The 16,467-nt window shown below is 48.9% G+C and overlaps 1 protein-coding gene across 16 annotated transcripts in view; it reads right to left on the bottom strand.

Moving 5' to 3' along the window:
* The window catches only part of FNBP1 (formin binding protein 1), a 106,292-nt gene extending 90,067 nt beyond the window's left edge, over positions 1-16,225 (bottom strand). For 4 of the 16 annotated variants that reach the window (XM_079111743.1, XM_079111742.1, XM_079111752.1 and 1 more), the window contains exon 1: positions 15,945-16,222. In XM_079111743.1, the coding sequence (XP_078967869.1) occupies positions 15,945-15,968 (24 nt within the window). In that variant the 5' untranslated portion in view covers positions 15,969-16,222. Of the gene's footprint in view, positions 1-15,944 lie in introns of all 16 variants that reach the window. The other 12 variants (XM_079111747.1, XM_079111751.1, XM_079111738.1 and 9 more) reach the window with 6 other exon arrangements.
* Between the last annotated feature and the right edge of the window lie 242 nt (positions 16,226-16,467).

Here is a 16,467-nt window from a genome sequence, read left to right on the forward strand (position 1 = left end):
ATGTCTCTTCATCTGAATGGCTGTTCACTCCACTCTCTTGAACAATAACTGGCATTTCATCATCCAAGGAAATCCAGGAAGCGAAGAAAGGAGCCCCCTCATGCTCCCCTCCCCGTCAGGAGCTGGAGTACTTTTATCAACGAGAGCACCTGACTGCCTCAAGTTCTGCTGGGGTATTACTGGACCTACCTTGTTTACTTGCCAAACTACCCAACTGACAAAGTGAATTAAAGAGTATGCCTTTCGAGTTTCTCAGTCAAAGTGTTTGCTCAGCAAGACAGTCCTAGGTATTTTTGCCTACAGAGCCTCCCTCAAGACATTCAAGCTATGTGCAGGGAGCCCCAGGACCCAAGTAATGGCCTAATGACTCTATTTATGTGCCACTTCTAAATCACTGAACCCTTTACAAACCTCCTATTAACGTTATTAGCATTTCTTTGAGCTACAGTGTGGGAACTATACATAAAATTTCTAAATATAGATTGTAGCCTTCGCACTAGTCACTCGTTATAATTGACATTGATGCATTCTCCTGTGAATCAGTGTTCCTGGGATGAAGCGGATGCTGCAGCTCAGATAGCCTAAGAACACTCAGCTGAAGGGACTCGGTGTCCTTCCTGTGGCCCGGTTCACACCCAATTCCTTGATCTCTTCTACTATACTTGAAACAAGGAAGTGCTCATTGAGGTTCTTTCTTTTTGCATACTGGGAATTGAGCCCAAGGGCACCTTCCCACTCAGCTACATCCCCAGTCCTTTTTATTTTGATACAGACAACTCACTATGTTGCTGAGGCTGGCCTTGAATTTGGGATCCTCCTGCCTCAGCCTCCCGAGCTGCTAGGATTACAGGCGCGTGCCACTGTGCCTGGCCTATAATTAGTCTTAATGTCTTCATGTCAGAACTTCTTCCTTTCCTACTCTGTCCTCTTCAGAGAAAATAAGTATCAAAATTTCTTAAATGTTTCTCAACTTTTCAATTTCATATTCTAGGGGATTTCTTCAAGGAGAAAAATGATCTTATTTTATCTTCAAACAGGAATAAAAGAACACATAGTAGTCCTGTCCTTTAATAAATGAAGGGGTTCAGGGGTGTAGATCCATGGTAGAACACAGGCTTAGCATTCGCAAGGCCCTGAGTTCAATCCCTAGCACCAAAAATAAAAATAGAAGGGAGGGATGGGGTGCTGGGGGTGGTGGTGCACAGCTGTGTTCCCAGCAATTCAGGAGGCTGGAGCAGGACCTAAGTTTCAGGTCAGCCTCAGCCACTTAGGGAGACCCTGAGCAATTTAGTGAGAACCTGTCTCAAAACAAAACAAAACAAAAGCTGAGGATATAGCTCCATGGCAAAGCACCACCAAGTTTAATCCCAGGTGACCCCCAAAGAAGGTGGGGATGCTGTTACTAGCACCTATTACAACATCCAAGGATACTGTTCCAAGTACCGTTATTGTACAATAAATCGCCCCCAAAACTTAGTGGGAAAGAATCCTTTTATTGTGGGTTGGACCTGAGCTGGAGCCCAATTCCTGGGGCTGGAATCATCTGGAGGCCCTTCCTTCGTATGGCTGTAGCTGATTACCTCTGTGGACGGAGACCTCAGCGTGCCTGTCAACAGGAGCCTCTGCAGCTGGCTTCTCGCCGGGGCCTCTCCAGCTGGGGAAATCGGGTTTCTTAACAACCAGGCGCTGGGTTCCAAGAGTAGACGTCCCAGAAGAGCAGGGTGGAAGTGCGCGGCATGTTTGTGACCCGCCTCAGAAACCATGTGGTGTTACTTTCACCACACTCACTGGGCAAGGGAGTCACAAAGAGGAGCGTCAAGGTACATCACAGACGAGCGTGTGGTGCGGAAGGGACTGCAGACAACTTGCAAACCAGAATGGCACACCCGGGAAGGAGAGGCCCCCCACCTGCTTATTTGGTGACCTGGTACTGCCAGTTTTCCACTGTCTGAGAAGGTAAGAGGAAAGTCACACATGTGCGTTACGACAGGAATCTTAGCCAACACCGTGTGAACTGATGAAATCTAAGCTCTCATGTCAGAATAGGCACATGGGCGGTTTTCAAAGGAGCAGAGTCTATGCTATGGGACCGTCTACCAGAACCTAGTAAAGTGCCTCAGGTGTGACATTGACTTCTGGTCACTACTAAAGACCGACTGCCCGCCAGGGCGGGCGATGGCTGCTTTTTGCATTTCTGACTGGATCATTTTACCTTTAAGCACCGGGAAGCCTCAAGCTCTACTTATTACGCTTTTGTAACGATTTACAGAATCAACCCGAACAAGTTGCACATGATTCTTAGTAAGGTAAACACTTGAGCAAACAGAGGGTCCCACCACCGTCCAAAAGGGCAACAACAGGGGTACCAAGTGACAGCTCTAGGGTTCAACACCTGTGCTTGGAGGGCTGTAACTACGCCAAGGGCTGGGAATTGTACCCTCTAAACTCCAGTTTTCTGATTTTCCAAATTTAGGTCTTCAGCCTAGACCTCCTCCCTCAAATCCAGATGCAATATTTAAGTATCTACCGGATAAGGGGACACGCAGACACGCACCCCGTCTCCACACTGATATGCTACTGTGTCTGATACACGCTGCCTTTTCCCCTTGGCTTAGAATGATGCCCAGCACAGAGTAGGTGGTCAGCAGTACTGTCTTAATTAAGAAATGATGACTCATCCAGTACCCGAGTAAACCACAAAGGAAGGAAGAGAGTGCCTGAGAATGGTGATGTCCGGAAGTGGCTGGTGGGGGACAGAAGCAGCCCCGCGGCTGCTAGATGTTAAATTTGTTGTAAAGAATAAAATAAGCAGGCAGGCATGGTGGCGCACACCTGTAATCCCAGTGGCTTGGGAGGAATGCAAGTTCAAAGCTGAGCAACTGAGCGAGACACACCCTGTCACAAAATAAAACATAAAAAGGGCTGGGGATGTGGCTCAGTGGTTAAGCACCCCAGGTTCACTCCAGTATGCGAGAGAGAGAGAGAGAGAGAGAGGCAAAAATCAAGGATGCATGAGAAATCAAAAGAAATCACAATGCTCAATGGCGCTACCTAAACCACAGCAGAATCATGTAGGAGAGCTTCTAAAAGTATAGATTCTTGAAAATAAACAAATAAATAACAAAATTACTGATTCTCAGACTTGCCAATTTGGAAAGTGCTGGAAAGGGATGAGATAAACACCCAACATCCAATCTTGGTACGATTTTTGAGATGCAATTTTGAACAGAGATCAGAATGAAAAAGACCTACGCACAAGTAATTATGCTGCCCTCTGCCTAAGGAACAGAATGGGTTAAGACGATCATCCGCACAGCGTCTGTACAAGGCTCCGTTCTATCCTCAACGCAGAGCTATCCCTCTAGAGGAGACACATGCCCCTGGCTCCCAGAGCTTGCTGTCACCAGCCATTAAGTCCACCCGGTTCTGTTCTGATTTTATGCTCTCCAAGAAATGTGGCACGGGGATTAGCCCACGGGAAGAACGCGCACAGCAGCAAACACCACTATCCAGTCTCCTCACGAAACACTTCCCACTCTAGGCTTAAGCTTTGCTTGCTGGGGCTGGGGATGAGACCCCGACTCGGCCCTCGGTGCTGCCTGCTTACCACCCACCCAAACGCAGCCTCGGGGGTTCGGTTAGTGTGAGTCACTCCCGGGCATACTGAAAACCAAAGAACCCGTTGGGCCGCGGATCGAATGCTGATAGCCTTACGGAGACCGCCTGCTACAGAGGAAGAGGAGGAGAAAGAGGTGACGGGAGTACAGCCTGGGGCAGCCACCCCGGAAAGCAGTGTGGACATGCCTCAGAATTAAGGCAACCCCCATTTGACTCAGCTAGCCCACTCCCTGGTTTATACCCACAGGGCTTCAAAGCAGCGAACTACACTGACGCAGCCACGTCAATGTTCCTAGCAGCTCAGTTCACTATAGCTAAGCTACGGAACCAGCCTAGGTGCCCTTCAACAGATGAATGGATGAAGAAACTGTGGAATATTACTCAGCTTTAAAGAATGAAATTCTGGCATTTGCTGGTAAATGGATGGAGTTAGAGAATATCATGCTAAGTGAGATGAGCCAAACCCAAAAAACCGAAGGCCACGTTTTCTCTGATATGTGGAAGCTAATTCGCAATTAGAGGGTGGGATAGGGAAGAATAGTTCCTTTATATTAGGTAGAGGGGAGCGAAGGGAGGGGAAGGGTGTGGGGGAAGGAAGAGTAGTAGAGTGAAACAGACATGATCGCCTCCTGTACGTGTATGACCACATGACCCCTGTGATCCCATCTGTACAACCAGAGAAATTAGAGATTACACTCCATTTACGTATGATCTATCAAAATGTATGAATGCGTTCTACTGTCATGGACAAATGAAAAAAAGAAGCAATGATAGGTTTGAGTTTCATGTTCTGCTGGTGGAAGAGAAAAAAAAAAAAAACTTGAAAAAGGAGCGCGGTTGAAGTACCCGCACAGCACAGGGGTGAGCGCTGACCGCAGGCCGAGGTCTCCCAGGCTGTCGAGGAAAAGCCTCGCCCTCCCTCGGGCCTCAGCCAATCTGCCTGCTCAGGCTCCCCACCGCACGCCCGGCTCACCTAGGAGTTCCGTGTCCTCCGACACCTGGGGCCTCCGGGCCATGGTTCGGACCACCCTCTTCCTGGACACCCCCACTGTCCCCTCACCTGTCTTTCAGGTCTCCGCTTGGTGCTCGTAACCACCCTCCACTGTCCCCACCATGCAGCACCACAGCTTCTGGTCTGTTTCTGCATCTAACAGGCTACAAACTACACTGGGGCAAAAACCGGGTCTTAGCAGGACAGGGCGGCCTGCGCCTGGGTCCCAGCTACTGCGGAGGCTGGAATGGGAGGATTGCTTGAGTCCAGAAGTTAAAGGCCAGCCTGGGCAGCATAGCAAGACCCTGTCTAAAAAAACAGGAACCATGTAGATGCTCAAGAAATATATAGTAAGGGATAAAGTAAGTCCCAAGCGTATTCACTGTTTTTCTCTCATCTGGTATGTTATTTTCTTTTTTTGTGTGTTTTTTTTTTTTTCGGTACTGGGGATCGAACTCAGGGCCTTGCCCTTGCGAAGCAAGCGCTCTACCAGCTGAGCTACCTCCCCAGCCCCGTGGTATGTTATTTTTAATTCCATTTGGTTTCTTCTCCTCTTTGGTACTGGGGATTGAACCCAGGGGTGCTCCGCCACAGAGCTACACCCCCAGACCATAAAAGACATATTTTACATGCACATACACACTCATGGGATCCAAATGCCTTTGACGCCGTGAAAGCCACCATCAGGAATCCCCATACACATCTTCTCTAATGTAAATGTTGAAAATCTCTTAGCTATCTTTGCTAAGAAAAAAATCAGTCCCAAACTAAGTTGATACACAGAATAATTTATTGGATATCTCAAGTGGCAAATATCCAGCTTTTGAAGGAGAGAAATAATGTGACTATAGTTTTTTTTTTTTTTTTTAAAGTGGCAAAAATAGCCAAGGAGAACTATAACCAACCCCTAGGGATAGATTAAAACAATCTCTTCAGTAGACCCAAGTATATGGCAAAACTTAGTATACTTAGTGTTTTGGAGTGCATTTTGTAATTTTTTTAAAAAAACAAAACAATAGCTATGCAGTTGATAGGGCCTCCTGAATCCATGTTACTTTCCAAAGCAATGATTTCTAGGCCCTTTCCTAATACCAGGTCATGTTATTTTATTTTTGTACTGGAGACTGAACCCAGGGGTGATTAACCACTGAACCACATTCCCGCCCCTTTTTAAATATTTTATTTAGAGACAGGGTCTTGCTAAATTGCTGAGGCTGGCCTCCAACTAGTGATCCTCCTGTCTCAACCTCCTAAGTAGCTGAGATTACAGGCATTTGCCACCACACTCGGCTTCAGGTCATTTTATTTTAAACACATAGAATTTTAGAACCAAGACTTTTTTTTGTGAAAATCAGAAGGCGAGGATGTGAACTGCTCACTTTTCAGGACACCTGCTTGCATCAGGAGAGTCCAGCAGTCTGTTCCCTAGAGCTGGGTTTCTCCCTCAACCCTCCCCGTCAGCATAGAAATGAATCTCAAAGCACCTTCTAAACAAGTCTCCTTGTGAAGAGAAAGGTAAGCACCGAGGGACAGGGAAGCACTAATGACGTCCGATCAGGCTGTTGGCCCGTGGCCGGGCCTCCAGAGCTGCCCACTGCGCCAGGAGCGCCCGCCCGCACCGCTTCTCCCAAGAGGAACGCGTGCATTCAGGATGCCAGCTCTCGGTTTGGCCGTGCAAATGGGAGCACAGGGGAGAAGCTTCCTTCAAAGGTGCCAAGCTTTCTTCCGCCACAGACAGGAGAGAAAATGTTTTCTTTCTTGTTCCTCAAGAACCAAACTGTTTTTTGTTTTCTGGCTTTGTTTCAGCACAGGGGATTGAACCCAGGGGCAAGAACACAGCAAAGTCCCCAGCCTCACCCCCTCTTTTAAGACAGGGGCTCACTAAGTGCCCAGGCTGGCCTTGAACTTGTGATCCTCCTGTCACAGCCTCCCCAGTCACTGGCCTAACAGGCCTGTGCCACTACGGCAAAACTCAAAGTCTTTCAAGTCTTTCGTGTGACATGCAGAGTATCCCCAGAGAGGCGGATCCCTATCCCCCTGCCTGCCTTTCCTCAGTTTGATTAGAGATACTTTCAACCAGGCTATGGCTGCAGCTCAGTGGCAGAGCGCTTGCTCTGACTTCAATCCCCAGTACTGCAAAATAAGTAAAGAAATTCGCCAAGGCATACTGTGTCAGACACAAAATCAGAAATGTGATACTGCTAATTAGGATCCAGACAAACATCTTTAAATGAGAAAAGGTGGGGGGGGGGGGTGCTTTGGGAGCTAAAGGTATAGCTCAGTGGTAGAGCACGTGCTTAGCATGCAGGAGGCCCTGGGTCTAATCTCTAGCACCAAAACCCCAAAACTTTGAATTTGAAAGAAGAAGATCACTTAGCATCAACAGGCTGGCTGGGAGGGAAACTTTGCTCATGACTGTTCCTACAAGGTCTGCAGCTGTTAGCAGGGTGAGTCATGGATTCTCAAGGAGCCTCAATATGAGTGGACCAAGTGTTTCACAAGGCAAAATCCACATGTGTCCAGAAACAGGAGTGAGGGGTGGGGACAGGACACTGAGCCAGTGACACAGAAGGGGCAGTTTTTAAAACTACTATCAACTTACTTTGTGTCGGGAGAAGAACCAAACCAACCAAACCAAACCAAAAACAAAGAAACAACTCGTATTGAAACACTGGCAGCAGGACCCACTCCGGCTCCCGTGAGCCTGGTAAGGAGCTTGGCCCCTGAGGCTCACTGGCCCGCCCGGGAGAGGCAGATGAGGGGAGGCTCACCAGGTTCCTTTAGGTTATGGAAGGCTGGATTGTAATCCCCTAGTCGAGTGCATGAGGAGCTTGACAGATGTTAGTTCTCGTCTAGGCTCATGTTTTAAAAGACGGGGGAGAGTTTGGGTTCTTTGTATGATTCTCCACAAAAACAAGGCAGGAGAACAACAGTAGTACCATGTGTAGCACCAAAGACTGAGGACGCTGGAGGAACACGAGGACACGGCAGGATGGGCGCTGGACACACCCGTGAGCCGGGCTCCGGAGTGCGCTGGGTGCCTAACACTGTTTTCTCTAAGTTTGTGTGGAAACATCTACATGAAAATCACAGACAGGCAAAGGTGCTCAGAGACTTGGGAGGCTGAGGCAGGAGGATCCCAAGCCAGCCTCAGCACCTCAGCAAGAGAGCTGGGATGTAGCTCACCGGTAAGGCGCCCTGGGTTCAAGCCCTAGCAACAACAAAAACAACAACAAAGTTCAAACAATAATGATAAATTTTAAAGTTATGAACTTAAAAAAAAGTGTCTGGAGGGGTGCTGAGACTGCAGCTCAGTGGTAGTGTTCTGCCGTATGCATGAGGTCCTGCCCTCCATTCACAGCACCGCAAAAAAAAGAGAAGACAGGAATCTACAGCCGGAAAGGCCTGGGTGGAATCCCTGCTTTCTACCGTGTGAACCTGGGCCAGCTATTCACAGCTGAGCTCAACTCCCCTCTTCTGCGAGGGTATACCAGTGGCGTGGCTGATGCGCAAAGGACTCACCGCCCAGCGGCAAGGCGTGTCCCCTGAGGGCTGCCCGTCTTCTGGGCTGAGGTCACGTTGTCTACAGCACCCAGCTTAGACTGAGCAACGTGGCGGCCGAGGCCCCACTTCACCAGGTAAACCACCGCTAACGAGAGAGCAAGGCTGGGTACGGGAGTCTGGCCCTTTCTGCCCACGCAGACTCCTGAGCTGCTAATCTCGCTCTGAGGTGCACGTGGGCCTGGTGTTCCCATCTGGTGGTTTCCTCCCTTTTCCTGTCACAGGGCTACTCCCCAGTACCTCCTGCTCGGACACCACCCCAGCACGGAGGCAGCACCCAGGCCAGGAGGCCACGCAGCGGGAGCGAGGCATGGGTTTAGTGCTCCCAGCAGGTGGTTCCAGGAGGCCACAAACCCCAGGATGAGAGCGAGCGTCAACAGTGTGGCGGACAGCACCGTACAGGTGAAATGTCACCAGATCTACAGGGTTTATGCATGAACAAACTGTTTCCATTTTTAGAAAAAACAGACTACAGAAGTACAAATGGAAACTGTGGCTGCCGGAACAGATACAAGGAAACCATAGGTGCTAGTTTAAGAACTAAGAACGCACTGCTATTAAAAATCTAATTCTGAGCGGGGCAAGGTGGCTCAGGCCTACAATCCCAGCAGCTCTGGAGGCTGAGGCAGGAGGATCACAAGTTCAAGCCAGCCTAAGCAATTTAGTGAGGCCCTAAGCAACTCAGCGAGACCCTGCCTCTAAGTAAAATATAAAAAAGGGTTGGGGATGTGGCTCAGTGGTTAAGCACCCCTGGGTTCAATTCCTGGTACCAAAACCAAACCAAAACAAAACAAAGAAAACCTGGGCAAAAATCTAATTCTGGCTGGATGTAATGGCCCACATCTATAATCCCAGCAACTGGAGAGGTTAGGCAGGAGGATTGCAAGTTCAAAGCCAGCCTGAGAAACTCAGCAAGACCCAGTATCAAAATGAAAAAATAAAAAGGACTGGAGATGTAGCTTGGCGATAAAGTGTCCCTGAGTTTGATCCCCAGTACCAAACAAAAAGAAAAACAAAAGGACTAATTGTGATCACTAGAATGACATGTTCTAATTGAAAGAAAAAAGGAACATCATACAGTTTATGTAATGTTACAATCTAAATGTGAAAGGTCTTACAGCTTTTCTAATAAGGAAATGAAGTCCCATCTACACTTCTCTTGTTGGTTGGTTGTATCTATTTCTAGTATTGAACAACGGAAGTTCTTTTTTTTTTTTTTTTTTGTGGTGCTGGGGATTGAACCCAGGGTTGTGCGCCTGCTAAGCATGCGCTCTACCAACTGAGCTATCTCCCCACCCCACAACGGAAGTTCTTAAATGTTATGTAAATTTAACACAAAATCTTACAAAGAGGATGAGGCATATGAAATAAAAATCGGTCTAATTGGAAGACCATAGTTAATCGATATTAAAACAAACAAACAAACAAACAAAAAACCCTGGTAGTCCCAGGTACTTGGGAGGCTGAGGTGGGAGGGAAGGTGAGTCCAGGAGTTGAAGACCAGCCTGGGCAACACGGGAAAACCCTGTCTTGAATACAACGACTAGTAACAATTCTTAGCAGCACTGTGTTTTTAAAACCTCATATACCTCCAAATTTCCCTCTAATATGATGTGCATATTTGGCTTCTCATGATTTAAAAGATTGTTAAACTGGACACACTGTGAGGCTCTCACTAGAGTCCGCGTTGCTAAAACAGGAGACAAATATTTCCTCATAAACACGAATTCCAGGAGACTTCACACCCACATTCTAAAATCTAATTAGATTAATTTCCCAGGGCACTCATTTATTCCTGGTAGCCTGCAATTCTTAAGTGTCAAAATAAAGCCTTATTTTTAAGTGTGGGTGGGGCCGGTGAGAGAGCATGAGTAATCCTTGCAGGAAGCGATAGGGCCACAGCTGGGAAGGGGCGATGCCTGGACAGTCCTTCCAGAGCACCTTCCGCGGGGGCAGTGAGGTCACGCGGTAAGGGAAGACCCTGACAAAACTCCCCGCTGGGCTGAAAGGAATTTACCTACCAAAACAGCAGCACCGGCAAATTTGCGGATCCTGTCTAAGATCGGAGGCAAAAGCCACAAGCTGGCGTGCAAGTGAGCCACAACAGCACCGGGCCCCAGGTTCTGCTCACAGAAGTCTGGGTGCAGAGCGGGTTGGAGCCAAGACGACAGAATTAACTTCTCCGTGCTCTGTTCCTGGGAACCTCGTCCTGCCCCATCGCTGGGGAAGTGCTACCTCCCCGGCAGCCTTGGTATGTTCATCCCAATCAGGAGTCTTTGAAGGGCAGAGGAGAGCAGGGGAGGATGTGGACAGCTGTTGGGGAGGATGTGGACAGCTGTTGGGGCCACACTCCACTTTAGCCATCAAGAGCGGCAAGAAACGGTCATGATTCCCCAAAGCCTGGAACCATTAATAATTGCTTTGAGATTAAAAAAGATTAAGGACTACCTTGTTTAAAATTTTAACACACTCTTAAGTTGTTCTACATAAACACACCTGTACTTATCAGGCATGAGCATGAACAACAGAGAAGTAACTTTTCAACCTGACCTTAAGTCAGCTCTCTGGGGTGTAGCTCGGGGGAGACCATCCACACAGCACACAGCATGAAAGGCCTGGGGCCAATCCCCAGCACAGAAGAAAACCAAAGGCACCTGGACCACCAAGTATGTATTGGTGGGGACAGGGAAATGAGATGTCCCCAAACCTCCCACTCAACTCTGCTGAGAACCTGAAGCTGCTCTAAAAATAGACTAGTTCTTTAAAAAGGTGCCTAGAACTATTTAAAAGTTGCCAATTGTAACTCTGAAAGTGTGGGAAGGTGTTATAATGACTTTCTCATGATTTTTTAAAGAGTAAATGTTAAAACAAAAGGAAAAAAAAGAACCCCATCAATCATTTAGTAAATATTTACTGAACTCCTCCTCCCTGGAGTCAGGCATCTTCCCAGGACACCAGGTAGATAAATCTTACACCACGGCCTATTCCATGTGCACAGTGCCACCGATTGGACATGGTCAGCATAGCTGAATGGACATTATGTGTCTGACATTGTCCTAAAAACACAGGTAATAAAAGATCAACACAGAATCTACTCAGGTGGCTTCTTACTTGCTAACCTACCTGCATTATTCAGGTCTCCCTGTCCCTTTCTTGTATGCTGGCTGCTTCATTTCTCATTAGCACCTGAGCAAAGAAATAAGGATGAGGACACCAGAGAGGACACCAAGTGACAGCATAATCAGGTCTGTCAAGGAAGAATCTGAGCTGCAAGGCCTGGAATGGAGACAGAGCCACAATTTCCAATGGATTTATTTGTATGTCACACTAATGAGCCAGCTAATAAAAAACTGAATGACACTCCAATAACTTGTTGTGCCTTCCAATAAATAGGTGCAAACCCCTCCAGCACTCTTGCTTTGCCATGTCTGCAATGGCCAGTCGCAGTTCAACAAGGTGTCACCAAATGCACCCTGTTGACACTACCTTTTTAACAAAGTATAAAGTAAATGCACTTTGGCTCCCCCCCCCCCCTTTTTTTTAAATTGGTGGTGCTGGGGTTGAGCCCAGCGCCTTGCCCAGCACTACCACTGCGCTCCAGCCCCAGGTCCATTCTGGCTCATCTTACACAGAAACACAATGCCTGCATCTGCCTGGCCTGCGCGAGGCCCTGGGTTCAATCCCAAGAACTGTAAAAAAAAAAAAAAAAAAAAGAGAGAGAGAGAGACAGACAGACAGAAAGAAAGGTAAATGTTTATTTTGACTTTGATGTTGCAGCCTAGAGGTAAAACCTACTTTGTTCACAAAAATAGAGATCCTTCAATGTATATACTGTGACTTAAGACAGACTTGAACAGATGTCTTGCACAGCAGCTGTTCAATAAAAATTTTTTAAAAAATGTAAAAGCAATCCTATGAAGATACACACACAAACACATACGTGTGTGTGTATCTATCTATCTATATATACTTAAAAATTTTTTTTTTTTGGTACTGGGGATCGAACCCAGGGGCATTTAAACATTGAGCCACATCCCAATCCTTTCTTTTTTAAAAATTATTTTTTATTTTGAGACAGGGTCTCTCTAAGTTGCCAAGGCTCCTGCCTCAGTCTCCCAAGTCCCTGGGATTACAGGTGTGCACCACCATGCCCAGCCAGAAATAATTGTATTCAAACCTAATTTCTGGAGATGTAGCTCAAGGGTGGAGCACTCACCTGGCATGTACAAGGCCCAGGTCCAATCCCCAGTACCACACCAAAACAAAACAACTATAAATTAGTATAAATTAATCCAATAAAATTATCAAAACTTACAAGTTTTGAGTTCAATTTTATATTTCATGATAATATCCTGTAGACAATTTCTCAAAAATTTCCTAGAATATGACTTACTTTTATAAAGTACTCAAAGAGCAAGAGAAAGGTATTACTCCCTTTAGAGAGCAGGATGTGGCTTAAGAACAGGCCTTTAATGTGAAATGCATTTTTTTTTTTTTAATTGCTGTGGTGCTGGGGATCAAACCCAGGCCCCTGCACATGGTAGGCCAGCACTCTACTGCCTAGCTACATCCCCCGCCGCAGAAACCTGCAGTTTTAAAAAGCCTATATGGATTTTCCACTAAAGTCCTAAAATGTGTGCAGAGTCTGATTGCATTTGTGAAGGTCCATGCAAGCTGCAACCACCTGTTACAAATAACTTATGGCCACCCAAACCATAGCTGTTTCTCCATCTAGAAGTAGAACTCCGCCAAGTTAGGCTTCGTGCCCCATCATTATCTCATTATACAAGTGCACCATCCCAAGCCACCATGTAAGGAAAACCCTCAATCACTGTTTTCCTCTGGGCTGCCCAGCGCACCGCACGTCTCAAGCCTCTGACCGCCAGAAGTGGGGCTCCCTCTTCAGCTCCAATTGCTTTCATACTTTAATCTCAAGAACTACTAATAAATTAAGGCAGCGGAAGACAGACATTTTCCTGCATTTCAAATTAAAACTAAAAACCTGCACTTTTTCAGTCCTGCAATACTGTGCTCGTTCCTCTGCCTCTATTAAGCGGGAAGCTGCTCCCAAGCACAGCTCCCTGGGCATAGGGACACCCTGGAAAACAGACCTTTCGGCCTTGAATTTGTACCTACAGACCTGCTAACTGGTTCACTCTTCCTCATCAAGTTACCCAGTGGAAAAAAACGTTCAAATACTTCACAACTTTCTCCCTTAAAATGTTTTCCAATTATTCTTTTTTAATTAAAAAAAACTTTAGATGTTGATAGACCTTTATTTTATTCATTTATTTATACATAGTGCTGAGAATCGAACCCAGTGCCTCACACATGCTAGGCAAGTGCTCTACCACTGAGCCACAGCCCCAGCCCTCCAATTATTCTTATGTAGAAATTCCAAGCCTACACAGTGGAAGGAATACTGTCAGGAACACTCCTGCATCCAACACCCAACTTCACTCAGGACCAATTTTGTCTCCAAATCCCCTACTACTACCACTACAAATTTTGAGGCAAACCCAAGATTTCATATCATTCATATACATTTCAGTCCCTGTTTAGTTTTTCACTTTGTGTTGGCTCATTATAATTTTACATCATAGTGGGATCATTATGCCATATTCCTACATACACATAATTTGGTGAATCTCATTCCCAGTACCTTTCCTTTCCTGCCCCTCCCCCCATTTATTTTCAGTGACTCCTGTCCTTGTTTTCCTTCCCATCCCTCCACTCGCAAAAGAAATATTTACAGAATGATGCAGGCAATGGGAGCTATTTTATCATTTCTTCCCCTAGCCACCTCCCCTTGTCTGCGATACTTGCTGTGACATTCACTGACATCACTATGGAATGCCTGCCTCCACATTCTGTCCCGAATTCATCTCAGAAACATACTGTATTTTTCCCTCCATAATTTCATCCTTCTGTTTGAACACTGGGAAACAAAATTCCATTCTCTTGATGAGGATTACTTCTGATTTGTTCCCGAATCCCCCAAAGAGAAAAGGGAGTAGGGCCCAGAGGTGCCTGCCTGTAATCCCAGCAACTGTGGAGGTTGAGGCAGGAGGATCTCAAGTTTGAGGCCAGCCTCAGGATAAATGCGATTCTCTCTCAAAATAAAAAATAAAAAAGGCTGGGGGTGTAGCTTAGTGGTAAAGCACCCAGGGTTCAATCCCCAGTACAAAAGAAGAAGAAGAAGAAGAAAAAAAAAAAAAAAGGTCAAAGCAAGTGGAAGGGGCATTACGAAAAGAAATACAGCACTTAGAGGGGTGGGCTTTTGCCTAATCAGGTGTGTGCAAATATTTAAAACTATCTGTACATTTATTTTCAAAATGGATATTTGAAACATTAGCTGATATTTTGTCATGAGTCCCTTTAGACAGAGGATGTTTATAAAATGAATGATCTTAATTTAAGGGAGCTGTTGCCTCAGGATTATAGTACTAATAACAGTAGCTGCTTTGGAGCCTAAGAAATGGTTATGTAAAAACAATTAAAGCCAAAAAAATTTTTTTCAGGGAGGATGCGCTCTGTTTCTGTAATTGCTCTAACCTTGTTTTATTTTGACATGAGATTTCTTGGCCTCATCCCAGATAGCAACCGCCACCCCACACTTTCTCCTCCACACCCTTCACAAATGGAATTCCAAAAGGTAGGAAGCAGGCACTATGGAGTTCATCCTGGGCAATGGCTCATCTTGAGCACAGTTCAGTGCAATAATCGAGATTTCGGCAGCTCTCGCCCTGGTCACTGCACTGCCGTCTCTTGCCCAGTGATCTCCCCAGGAACCTGGGGAAGGCAGAGAAACAAGCTGGGTCCCAAACAGCCTCTCCCCGTGGGTCTGGCCCATGAACTGCCTTGGGTTGCCGGGTGGCCCTCCTCCCTCGGTGGGTGCCGGCGACAGCTTCTAGACACCAAGCTGCCTGCTTACCCACCGCACTCCCAGGCAAAGGGCAACCCGGGCACCCTCATTGCTAACCTTCCCCATTTGAAACTGTTTCCTCTGGGCAGCAGATAAAGAATGGTTCACCCCGCGAATGCTCTTTCCCGAGACTGATATCGTAAGACCTCTAACTCCCACTACTTTCCTCCTCGGGGCCAAACGCCGCAGCCCCCTCAAATTCAGGATCTGAGTTGCCCTAAATAACTACAAGTGCGCCCCTACCCGCCCCGGGTCTGAAGTCCCGGCTTCCAGAGGCAAGACCTCACTTCTCGTCTCTGGCACCCCAAAACCCAAGGCGGGGACCCGGAGCCCGCCGCGGCCGCCCCGCCCCCGGGGGAGCGCCGGATCCGCCGGCACCGCGGCCGAGGGAAGGCAGCCCTGGGAACCCAGCCGCGGGCGCCCGCAAACATTACGCAGTCCGGCAGAGCCCAGGGCCTCCGCGCCCCGGGCCACGCCGCTCCGGGGCATCGCCCCCGGGGACGAAGGCTCCTCCCAGCACGCCCGCCGGCCTCGGGGCGCAGGGGAGAGGGAGGCTGGCCCGCGCCCCCTCCCCGGCCGCGGGGGACCGGGACCCGCGCCTTCCTCCCAGGCGGCAGGGCGACCCGGCCCCCTTCTTCTCCAGCCGAGGGTACCCAACCCGCGCCCGCGGCTCAGGCCGGCGGGGACGCACAACTCCCCTCGCCTCCTGAAGGCGAACTGGCTCGCACCTCCTGCTCCGCCAAGGCCAGCGGGGCCACCGGGACCCGCGCCTCCTCCCCAGGCCGCGGGAAGACGCAGCCCGCGCGCAGCACCCTCCCCGGCCGCCGGCGGGCCCAGCCCCTCACTCACCCAGAGCTCAGTGCCCCAGCTCATGGTGCAAGGGGCGGGAAGGGGCGCTCCGCGCGGCGGGCGCGGCTCTCCGGTCCCCCTCCCGGTGATCGCCTCGCCCCTCGAGATCCCCGCGACCGCGGAAAGACGGAGTCCGTGCGGCCGCCGCCTGCTCGGATCGCGGTCCCGGGCCCTGGGTCTCCTCCGCGGCTCCTCCTCCCAGTGGCTCCACAGCAAAATGGCCCGAGGAAGCAGCAGCCGCGGCCGCCGCAGCGCCCGCCCGCCCCACACCGGGAGAGCGAGGGGAGGGGACGCAGGGGAGGGGACGCAGGGGAGGGGAGCGGCCAGGGAGGGCGGGCCGGCCGCGCCAGGGGCGGAGCCGGCCTGACAGCTCGCGCACGCGCGGCCGCCTCGCCCCCGGCCCGGCCCACCCTTCCCGCCGGCTCCGGGGGCTGCGGCGCGTCGCCCAGGGGTCCGGAAGGACGCGGAGGGAGGCGCGAGGGACGGCGGGGCCCGAAACCCAAGGACTCCGTCAGTCTCTCCA

Source organism: Sciurus vulgaris (genome assembly GCF_902686455.1).
Source record: "Sciurus vulgaris genome assembly, chromosome: 15".
Classification (NCBI taxonomy): domain Eukaryota; kingdom Metazoa; phylum Chordata; class Mammalia; order Rodentia; family Sciuridae; genus Sciurus; species Sciurus vulgaris.